This window comes from Coenobita brevimanus, chromosome 97, assembly GCF_032717465.1.
Source record: "Coenobita brevimanus isolate Jiangsu-jjx chromosome 97, ASM3271746v2, whole genome shotgun sequence".
Classification (NCBI taxonomy): Eukaryota; Metazoa; Arthropoda; class Malacostraca; order Decapoda; family Coenobitidae; genus Coenobita; species Coenobita brevimanus.
The window spans coordinates 8,353,450-8,366,028 of NC_137050.1; the positions used below are offsets into that span (position 1 = coordinate 8,353,450).

The 12,579-nt window shown below is 40.7% G+C and overlaps 1 protein-coding gene across 1 annotated transcript in view; it reads right to left on the reverse strand.

The window, feature by feature from the left end:
- The window catches only part of AP-1gamma (adaptor protein complex 1, gamma subunit), a 205,882-nt gene that overhangs the window by 33,879 nt on the left and 159,424 nt on the right, over window positions 1-12,579 (reverse strand). The window contains exons 15-16 of the mRNA XM_080283472.1: window positions 2,600-2,759; window positions 871-1,074 (exon numbers count right to left, since the gene is read on the reverse strand). Of these exons, the coding sequence (XP_080139598.1) occupies window positions 871-1,074; window positions 2,600-2,759 (364 nt within the window). The remainder of the gene's footprint in view (window positions 1-870; window positions 1,075-2,599; window positions 2,760-12,579) is intronic.

Below are 12,579 nucleotides of genomic sequence, written 5' to 3' on the forward strand. Positions count from 1 at the left end.
GTTTTTATGAATAACAGACAACACTAGCGGCGAACGATCGGAAGTGGGATGGTCATATGCCCTCATAATTTTCATTGCTTTCACAGTGTTTTTTTGGGGGAGTATGGATTCCAAACTATTTAAGAATCATAGATTAGTGTTTCTAGTGATAATATCAGGCTGTGGTAATCATATTACAAGTTGTCGGGAAGTGTAAAGTGGAGACTTCGTTACCCAACTTCAGAGGTCTCCACAAGTCCTACAGTACTCGACGAAGGCTCAAACACCCAAGGAGAAAGCTGATGGTATGTGCCATAAGTATATGTGATTTTAATATTCTTGGACTAATAACTGATTTTTGGCAAATATTTTTAGAGAGTCTGTCAGAGCGCGAATATGCCCGTGGGAGATGCAAGTCAAAGCAAAACAAGCCTGCGGTGTAAGGGTTAAATACCCACTAAACCACCAGATGCCATAATTTGGTTATATGGTTACCAGCCAGCGTAATAAATGGTTTCTTGGTGTATAGGAAACCATTTGGCTTGTCACTCAGTGTAGAGTCACCCATAGGCAAAAGGAAAAGGAAAGAATGAAAGAATGACAGAAAAGGGAGTGTAAAGTCACCCACAGGCACAAGGAAGCGGAAAGAATGAAGGAAGGACAGAAGAGGATGGAAGGAAGGAAAGGGTAGAACAGAAGAGGATGGAAGGAAGGAAAGGGTAGACACCTGAGCGCAGCACTACATCGAGTGAGTGGACGGTGATTGCCCCCACCTACTTAGGTAAATCTAGTGCTTAAGTTTTGATATAGTTGAAGTCTGGGAACTTTTGGGTTGCACCTTCCATCTGCCTTCATCTGCTAAAATATATAAACTGAAACAAAAATACTCACTTGACTGTTGAAGATCTGAAGGTGAAACGGAGTTTGTTGTGGGTATGGAGTTGTTGGAGTTGTTAGGGAAGGAATTAATGACAGGAGCAGAGGGTGTATTGTTAAGCAGCCCATCTAACACAAAGCTTGAGTTGTTTAGAAGTGGGGCTGGCATAGTAGTATTGTTGGTAGTGACAGGTGCAGAGGGTGCAGAGTCCAAGCCTCCTGGGGGGTGGGATATATATATATATATATATATATATATATATATATATGCTGTATATATCATCATCATCATCCAGACCTCCTTTCCCACCCAAGGGCAGGGTGAGGTGTAGCAATGTCCAGACAGCCCAAAATTGCCAAATCCAATGGGCCAGGCTTCCATTCACTCATCATTCAAGCCCCCGGAATCCTGGCTCTATCGGATATGCCCAAAACATTCACTACATTCTGTAGCTTCACATATCACATCCAACAGAGTCAATCCAGACGCTGCCACATTAAAAATGGGTGCCAAAAATCTCTGATCATGCATATCTCCTCACAAAATTCATCCAGCCAGCTCGATCACCTGTCAGTTCCCTAGCCTCACCGACTTCCAAACCTCTCTTCCTCACACATTCATCCACCATACCTCTCCACCTTCTCCTTGCCCTACCTCGCCTCCTCCCTCCTTCGAATTCGCTCAGATATACCTTCTTCACCACTCTACTGTTATCCATTCTCTCCCCATGACCATACCATCTCAGTACACTCTCTTCAATTCTGGTGTCCACGGACTTCCTCACTCCACATCTTTCACGAATCACATTATTTCGTATCCTATCCACCCTCTGTACTCCACATACATTCCTCAGCAGTCCCATCTCCATTGCTCTTACTCTTGACTTTTCATTTTCATGCCACATCATAGTCTCACATCCATATGTTAAAGATGGGACTAACACTCTTTCACGTAAGCCTCATGCAGCTGTTTATATATATAAACACACACACACACACACACAATCAAACCTCCCTTTAAGGGACTAAATGGGGAATCAACTTGTTCCTTACTTGAAAATGTCCATTATTTTACCACATATAAAGACAATTATTATGAAATGCAATGACTTTCACTTTTCTTACTTATTTATATGATTATGAATATTATTTTATGGGTACCGTATAAAGGAACAAATTAATGTGTATAACCTAGACATTACTTATCACTTTTGAATGGTCTTGTCTGTTTGTCAGGTAGAACATGGGGTCCCTTAAATCTGAAATCCCATAAATGGAGGTCCCTTAAATCGAGGTTTGAGTGTATATATATATATATATATATATATATATATATACACACACACACACACGTGTGTGTGTGTGTATAATTTAGCTAGTTATATTACAATATATTTATCAAAACATGAAATATTAATATACAGGTATATGCACTGCTAAATCTCTTGCTCTCTTGCTGGCAAATGTGATCATTCTCTCACAGCTATACATGTTGCATAGTAACATAATGCAAGTCTTCACATATGATGAGGTGAACATTTTATGAAATATATTCAAATTACAGCTTATCAAAATGGCAAGAAAATACTTACTTTACTAGACCAACATAAAATCATAGTACAAAATCATTACCAACATCTTTACATTCACATGGGATGGGAAGACCATAAGCATAGTTCTGCAATCTCACTAAGGGCATAAATCAGAAATGAAAGGAAGCTACTGGTAAAATCAAATGACTTACCCAGAAGATCAAGTATATCTGCATTGACAGGCACAGGTGCAGGAGTGACAGTACTGAGACCATGTTGCTGTTGTGGCTGTGGTGGTTGTGCTGCTCCAACCTGCACTACAGTATCCCCATCCCCTGGCTCCATTCCACCAAGTAGGTCAAGCAAAGCATTCTGATCACAAATGATAAAAGCAACCATTTTCTACATAATGACCTTCTAAACAATCAGTAGGGCTATGAATTACTTTTAAATACTTTAATTCTAATCGACGGCGGAACTGGTTTTATATCTCTCAGATGCTGAAGTAATATTACCATAACACCTAGACATCTTTACAAAAGGGGGTAAATTCTAAAAACAGGACTCCATGATGAAAGATTATTCTCCTTCACTGTTATATTCACACGACCTGCAAATAATCTAGACTCTAATGGAAATATGTAAATTAGATTACTGTACAGTACTACTATTAAAAACACAAACTGATAAGTCACACAACTGTTCCATCACACCGACACCATCAAAACACTAATTCCAGATACTTACAATGGAGCTGGCAAGCACAAAACATGGTCTTTTAACCTACTCTGGGAACATAAATATGAGAATTCAGACCCTGTTTCAACCTCTCTGACTTCCTCCATAATGTAGGGGTTACACAACCACCGTGGGCAGTGAGTTACCATGGATCATGATTCAAGCTTCAAAACTCCTAGCTCCATTTCACAAGTCTGAGAAAATCCAAAGATTACAGCAGGGAAGAATGACTGCTGGTTCACTGAAAGCTGTAATAATGAACTGGGAATTAGCATGGAAGTAAAAAATCACTGCATTGCAAAGCTGTGATCATTACTCTAACTTATGGAAGTGATGCTTGGATCATGTTGGGACATGAGTCAAGAGTAAGAGCAGTAGCACTGAGCTATCTGATACGAGAATGTGGAGGTACCTGGAGAGACTGACAGACTTATACGGAAGTGAGGGGGTCCTGTGGTGATGGTGTGATGTACTAGACTCTTTTTTTTTTTTTTTTTTTTTTTTTTAAATCAAGGTGAGGATGCACTTGACAGGTCGATGATGATTGGCTGAAAGCAGCATGTCCGAATAACATTGTTGCATTTCAAATAATTATCAGCAATGAATCAAAACCTAGTAATTATCTGAAATACAATGATGTTATTTGGACACAAAGCATTCAGCCAATCATCACCAACCTGTCAAGTGCATCTTCGCTTCGATAAAAAAAAATTAGTTTTAGAAAGCATTAGTAGATATACTCTGAGATGGCGTGGCCATACAGAGATGATGGAGAATGAGAGACTGACATGAAGAGGGCAGAGTGAGTCAGCTGGAAGGGAAGACTGGGGATGCGTGGGGAGATGGGATGAAGAAGTATGCAAGTGGGAGGAGGGAGCTGGAGACAGGCCATCCAGATGGCAGAAGACAGGGTGATGTGAAAGTGATTTGTGTCTGCCCCTTACAGGATTAAGGTGCCTGGCAATAGACAGATGGTTTAATAACACCACTGAGGTAAAACTGTCCAATTCATATAAGAGAGAAAGGGGTGTAATCTTTATCATTATAATCTCTTTACAAATACTGTACTATTCATGCAGTTCTAACAAGGCATATTTACTTACTCATTTTCTATACAATACACTATATGAGTTTCTCTCTCTCTCTCTCTCACACACACACACACACACACAAAACAAAGGAAGAATATAAAAGAACTAGAAATAAATACACAAGAATACCTAGAGAAGAAGAAAGGAATTTTGAAAAAGGTATAATAGACAAATGCAAGGATGAACCCGAACTGTTTTATATATTTGTTAATGGCAAACTGAAACAAAAGGAACCAATCACCAAACTGAAAGTAAAAGGAAAGGTCTATAAAGATGCAGCAGTGCAAGCTGAAATAATGAACAAATGTTTCCAATTGGTTTTCACTAATGAAAAGGAGTTTGTGGAAGGGGAGGGAGTGATTACAAATGTACCGGTGATAAAAGATTTAAGTGGAGGTAAAGGCAGTGTATAAATTACTGTAAACTCAAGATGTAAGGAAAGCCCCAGCAACTGATGGGATTTCTAATTGGGTACTGAAGGAATGCAGAAAACAACTGGTGGACAAAATTCACAGTTTAATTGTGTGTTCTCTGGAAGAGGGGAAAGTGCCACAAGAATGGAAGAGGGCAAATGTGGTACCAATTTATAAGGGAGGAAACAAGGAAGAACCCCTGAATTATAGACCAGTGTCTCTAACCAGCATGGTCGCAAAATTGTGTGAGAGAATCCTGAAAGACAGATGGATAAACTATCTAGAAGAGATGAATATTTTGGCTGATAGTCAGTTTGGAATCAGAGTGGAAGGTCATGTGTTTCCAACTCGTTAAGCTTTTACTCAAGAGCGATTGACGTGGTACAGGAGAGAGATGGTTGGGTGGATTGTGTGTACTTAGACTTAGAGACGGCCTTCGACAAGGTACTTCATAAGAAACTAATGTGGAAACTAGAGTATATAGGAGGACTGAAGGGGAAACTCCTGGAATGGATGAGAGACTTTTTAAGAGACAGACAAATGAGGACAGTAATAAAGGATAGGATGTCTGGATAAAGGAAAGTAACAAGTGAAGTCCCTCAAGGCTCGGTGTTGGTGCCGGAAATGTTCCTGATTTATGTAAATGATATGGTAGATGGAGTGAACAGTTATGCAAGTCTGTTTCCTGATGATGTAAAGATCTTGAGGAAGGTAGAGGTTGAGGAGGATTGTAGAATGCTGGAGAAGGATCTGGATAGGATACATGATTGGAGCCAGATGTGGGAAATGAAATTTAACATAAAGAAATGTAAAATATTAGAAATGGGTAAAAGTACCAGGAGGTCATCACTGAATTATTTGTTGGGTAATGAATTAATTACAAAAACGAGAGAAGAGAAAGATTTGGGAGTGCTGGTCCAAGACAGTTTGTCACCTGAAAAACACATTAACAAGACAGAGAGACGAATAAGTATAAACTCTTGTCTAACATAAGAGCAGCATTTCATTATATGGATGAGGAGATGATGAAAAAATTGATAGTGGCCATGATCCACCCCAGGTTAGAATATGCAGCAGTAGTGTGGTCCCAACAAATAGAAAGATATAAGCAAGACTGAGAGAACACAAAGAACAGCAACCAAGATGGTCACCAGTCTGGCAGATCTGTCATACAGACAGGGGGTGGAAAAGCTTGATCTGTCTTCCTTGGAGGAAAGAAGAAAGTGGGGAAACATGATTGCAGTGCTCAGGACCATGACAGGAGTAGATAAAACTGACCAAGAAGATCTGTCTGTATGGGATAAGAGAGCAACAAGAGGACACGGAATGAAATTGAATAAGTCAAGCTGCTTGAAAGATATCAAGAAATATAGCTTTCCTTATAGAAGTATACACCTGTGGAATAGCCTGGACAAAGAGATCGTCCAGTCTAAAACTTAAACGAGTTTAAAGCTAAATTTGACTTCCTGAGAAACAGCGACGGGAACCCACGAGCATAGCACATTTCGTGTATATCACAATAAGGTGTATTATGTAAATACATAAATATTTGGAACAACTTAGACAAAGAGGTGGTGCGGGCGAAAAACAGTCATGTGTGTAAAAGTAGACTAGATAAATGTGGATATGGAGGCAGGACAACACAAGCACTGCTCAATTCCTGTATACTACAAATAGGTAAATACAAATATGTAAATACACACACACACACAAAATGAGTGAGTGGTTGAATGGAGATGACTGCTGAGGAGCTGCAAATACCAACCATTACCCATGCATAGTTCAGGGACTGTTGCCTGTTTCTGCCTTGACTGGGATTTATGTTCAATGTGAAGAGATGTGACCTATATGAAATAGAAAATGAATGTTTACTGCATAGTGCAAGAATTGAGGAAGAGTGACCATGGCTAGGAAGGGTACCAGTAAACTTATGGCTGAGAGACAGGAGGAAGTCACAGACTTGAAGATTTTGACATGGAGGCTTACATGTGATAATGGTCAAAATGCTAATGCTGTGAATATGAAGTTGGAATGTGGTACGGAAGATGTGAAAAAAGAAAATTTAGAAAAATGATTAGGAGTGCGATATAACAAGCTTTGGAAAAAGCCAACCAAACCACCCAAAAGGAAATAACTGAATTGCAAAAAGAAAATAAAGAACTGAGGAAAATGCTATGTGATGGTGAAAATAAAATACAGAAAGTAAATACAGCACTCGAGTGGGTGAAGACAACGCAGGCAGGATGGGCAATTAAGGGTCGTAGAGAGAGAACTGAACTGAGAGAGAATGGAACAACAGAGGGAAGACAACAAAATATCAGTGGACAAGGAAAATGGAAAAACCTGAATGTGATGTGGTTAAGATTTTGCAAAATAAAGAGACAGAGTGAGATACTGTAGAGGAGAACTGGTGTGTGTGAACTTTCATGATGTCAAGAAGCAACAGACATTAAGACTAGTCAGGAAACAAGAAGAGATGAAGAGGGTCAATGAAATACTCAGCAAGAAAAATGTGGAAGAAAGACAATGGGAGCAGAAAGCAGAAGAATAAAGGAATGAATTGTAGAGACATCCGAAGAAGAGATGGCAGAGTATCCAGAAGATTCTGGTCAGTGATAATCCACATAATCTTCCTTATCTCCACAAGGTGACGTCTGGTTTGAAAAACTGTAATAAAAAATGATAGGTATATGACAAAGTAACTGTATATTTCAAAATCGTAAGAAGTAATTTGTTAGTTACGATAACAGGAAATCCTCCAACAAACTGAAATTTCAGAACTGTCGCACAGGGACAGTTGAGAATAATTAATGGAGTTTACATCTAGTATGGTAACAATATATTTTTTTTAGCAGCTTAAGACTGAAAAGAAGCAGACCAGTATACAGTTAAAATCGCCCATAATTACATTCACCTCTTGCATAATGCACGATCCTATTGTGCGAAACTCACATAACATGGGAGACAAAATTTGATGCCAAAATTTAATCACAATACGAAAATGATAGACATAATGCGGGTGGAGGAAGCTGCCCATTTTTTTGAACACCATAATATGCAGCAACGATAGACAACATAGCCAGAAGACCCAAATTATGGTTGAAAGTCATAACTCAGCAAACTTGGGTCATAACACAGTGGGAACGGATATAACATGGCCAGTGATGGTCATAATGCAGGTTGCATCATAAGACATATGGCCGCTACGTGTCTGGGGCAATCCTGCCCCAGCTAAGCCTACCCTCTCCCCTTGCTCTGGCAGCACATGTGCTGTGTATGTCCCCCCCACCTCCCCATGGAACTTCACCTCCCACCAGCAAGCCCATAACCTCTTCCATTCAAGGTGGGAAATCCTCTAGCATTTGTATGTAATGAAGTATTTATCAGGTAGGGAAATGTCCTGGGGAAAAAAAAAAAAATTAACCCAAAAGGCGAACTTGGAGCTGGCTTGGGTAACATGAAACCCTTTAACAGGTAAACATATGGCCCTATAATGCGGAATGCTCATAAAGCAGGAGCTCCAAGGTACAATATTCCCACATTATGCAAGCAGTGACTGCATATATAAAATAATTTCTGTTAGAATACTAGTGAATAATTTAAAGCCATTTATTTCCGTTTTTGTTGCCTCCACAGACAACAAGAGAGAGCAGGGAAGTGGCATAAGTTAGCAGGCCACTTTAAATGATCTATCAACAAGCTCGAATGGAGCCGACTGTTACTGAAAGACGTGGAGGTACAGTATTACATTGCATATGGCAAGTTTACAATTAAGAAATATCTCTAGAAGACTTTATATATGCCAGAGGACTATCAGTGAACAAAATACAGTCTATCACCAACATCCAGACCTCCTTTCCCACCCTAGGGTGGGGCGAGGAGTAGCAGCGTCCAGATGGCCAAAGTTTGCCCAGATCAATGGGCCATGCTTCCATTCACTTATCATTCAAGCCCATGGAATCCTGGCTCCATCTGACTGGCCAAATGGTTTCACCATGTACTGTATCATCACATACACAGTCCTCCCTCCTATAATGTGGCTAATATAGACTGACCACATGTCGCGGTATACTTTTCCACATCATACGTTCCATATGTTTCCATTATAAAGGGCTAACCTAGACTGGACATTTTCCAAAGCTGCCCTTTTCACCCCAAATCCCACCCAAACGCTCAAAAAAACACCCAACTGACATTCACTCTGGTACTCATACACAGGAAGTTAAAAATACATAAGAAATGTTCCTAGACTTTAATAAATAAGTTTAACGTCACTACCCTGACTGGCTCTGCTGACCACACTCGCTGTCCCCTGCGCCCCCAGACCCCATTCTCCATAGTCATTGTTGAGATGTGGTTGGCTGGTCCCCTATGTTGTCGAGTCAAACCCTTCAAAGTCTATGGAGGAAACGATGGACATAACCTCTTCGTCAAGTTCAGCACTGTCTTCCAGGCTTGAATCGTCACAGATGGTTGTTGTGAGGCTTCCTGGCGAACTCGAAAAAAGTTTGTGATCATCATCTGTTGCTGAGCATTCCCTGTCTCCCCAAATATCTCTGTGTACTGCTTCACATCATTGGCCACTAATGCAGCAGTTTGCTCGGCTTGGTCCTTAGCTGTGTTCTGACTGGTGATGATGAAGGTAAGCCTCTTGTACAATTCCACAACTTCTCACAGTGTGCTCATTGTTATCCCTCCCGGTGGTCTTTCCTCTGACTCTCCGTGCTTCACTCTCTTCCTGCAGCTGGTCCAACAGTTAACCAGTGTCCAGGGTGGGACCTGGGGCGAGAAGCTCCTGTATGTCAGCAGTGTCGAGTTGTTCCATGCCAGTGACTCTCCTTGCTGCCTCCACTGCTGTGTCAACCACTGCATCAACACTCTGGGGCTCAGTCTCTAAGTCAAGCATGTGGCCTGGCAACCCTTGCAAAATGTTGTGCCAGGCGTGATGCACCGTGATCTGCGTCAGCTCATTTCAGGCTTCAACAATGGTGTCCACTCCGTTTCTGATGTTGAACAGCTTCCAAAAGTCGATGACAGACTTTGCTTCCCTGCAGTGCTGCATGGTGGTGGCGGCATCATTGGCAGTGAGAAGTCATGACTCGTGCCAGGGATGGATGACTTAGGCCGTGGTGAATCTAATGAAGTTGTCACCTCATTCAAATCTTTGTCTGTGTCGGTGGCAGCTTGGAGCGTAGCGAAGGTCTTCAAGGCATAGGTTGCCCTGAGCACTGCAACCACTTACTGTTCAAGTACCTGGAGGAGTGAGGTTGTATTCGGACTCAGAAACACAACCTTGATGTTGGGGTGGCGATCGTCAAGGAGTGGTGAGGGACCTGGTGCACTGTGTAAGAGGAGCAGGATCTTAAATACCATGTTGCACAGCTTGCAGAAATCTTCTGCTCCTTTGGCAAAACACCTGTCAGGCCATTTGAGACAGACTGCGACCGACATCCATCCCTTCTTGTTGTACATCCAGTGCACGTTGATCCTGTCCATGTCACAATTTCTGTAGGCGTGTCGTTTCTTGGCTTGTGAGATAACAAATGGTTTCATTTTGCAGGACCCAGAGGCATTACAGGTTAGAAGTAGTGTGCGTTTTTCCTTAGACATTGTGTAACCCTGGGGCTGCTGCTCACACCACTGGATGGATGAAGTTATGCATCTTAGAAAATGGATTTACACTCATGCAAGACACTGCAGTTGTGTGTTACATCTATGGGATGTGTTTAAGAGGAGTTTCTAGAAAATGGACTTGCACTCAAGCATGACACTGCAGTTATGTGTGTTACATATATGGTGTGTGTTTAAGAGGAGTTTATGTTTCAAATAGAATCCGTTAGTGAGGCCCTGGATACAAGTGGTATTGTATACAGTGCAATGATACAGCCAATGTATAAGAGTATACATCAGATATCTGGGAAAAATCGGTAACCAGAAAAGTAAATTTCCTGAGCATCCTGGTTTACTAGGACTGTCCTGTACAGTACATCATTGTCTCACATTATTCGTATAACATACTGTATTTCTTAGCGTGATACACTGCGTATTTTATTCGAAATGATGCGATGAAGGTACAGAAAGTTTACCTCATTTTCACCAAATTTTCACTGAATGCCTGGCAATGCACAGTGACTGAGGCAATCTGAAACTCTGCCATCATTTCTTGGGATGACTGTACAACACAGGTAAGTCAAGGGCAATCTAACACATACAATTCTTCCACACATTTTGAGAGAATGGTTTTCACTCAACCACTACGAATAACCAATTCTGCTTCGGCAACTAATAAACAATTACACCAGAACCTCAATATCTCAAACTAATTGGGTCCCAAGCCAGTCCGAAAAAAGCGAAATTCTCCCGCCTGCTAACCCAGAATTTTTCCAATATATCTGACATTAGTGCAGATCACACTAACGTTTTTTCAGCATGACATCATCAACTGCTTTCGCTACCATTGCAGTGCTGTACAGTAAAGTACTATACATTCACTACAAGAATCACATGGAATAAAATACACGGTATAATAATACGGTACTGCACACTGATAAACATGTTTTTTACCTTATTGTGGTGCACATAGCTGAAGTGGTCCATTAGTGGAGTCTGTGCAGTCAAGATGATTGTACTGGAGAGGTAAGTGAAAACTTAAAGGCACTTATACCAAACCAGCACACCACTCTACTAATGTTTTAGCACATGGAATATACTGTAATTTCTTGTTACAACTTAATTTTAAACATCTCAGATACTGTACAGTACTGCACACTTTGTACACCTTATTATTTACAATCTTACAAACTAAAGATGTTCACTTTGCCTGTATACATCATCACCATCATCATTATCATCACCATCAGCAGCTGCAACAACAGGGCAGGAGAACCCATTTCATAATTCGTTGGGGGGTAAAACTGCGAGATGGTAAGAGCGCTTGGGGGTTTACCTACCAATGGGGCACCGTGAATCAGACTGAGCTGAGGCCCAGGTCAAGAGAGTGGGCCAGTGTTGCTAACCCCCAAAGCCCTATCTGCCCTACACAGACACTAATATTACCCTACATTTCTCTTCATCACCCTATGGCTCATGTTGAAAAATTACTATATTAGTTGGTACTGTTTTTATTAATATGCCGGTATATTGCAACAACAACAAAAATGTAGTTTCTCGTTTAGTGTAAGACAAGGGCCTAAGCAGCTGATGCCTTGTCGGCTGCCAGATTCATGAGAAGTATTTTCTATAAAAATGGATGACTTAATATTTATCGCTGGAGCAGTTTTTCTTTTGACACAGTATACTTTAGAGGGTAAGAGAGAATTTTTAAAAGGAAGTGGTTAGGATTATTCTAACCTAACTGAACCACCACACATAATCCCTAAATTCTATTGGTTTAAGCTAAATTGTAGCAGTATTAACCTAACCTATCCTTAACTAACTTTACCTAACTAAACCACCAAAGATAAATGCTAAATTCTAACTGCCATAATTCTAACCACTCCCATTTTTAAATGAGCATTTTTGTTCAGCATATTCTCTTTCCGTATACTATATCATTTATCTTTTGCTGCAAACTGAGTATCACTCATACAAAAAATTTGTAATTACCCTACTTTTTGCTAAGATATTGTAAAATTACTCAGCTGTCCCACAGACCAGGAAATGAGGCTGAATTACCCTATGGTTGGTAACACTGAGGCAAGTAGTGATGCTGCCAGCCTGCCACTAACCAACGCATGACCACACAAACCACGCGGACAATACTTTGATACAGAGTACTTTCTTGTACTTTCTCTGGTCCAGACTGAAGTTGCTTTTATCAGACCTTAGTCCGGTTGGGGTCTCCAATAAAGGCAAATTCCAGTGAAGTGAAGTCCGATATATCAAGGTTTTACTGTATTGCCAAAATCATTATTATGAAAGGGACTATTTGACATCTGAATGACAATATCT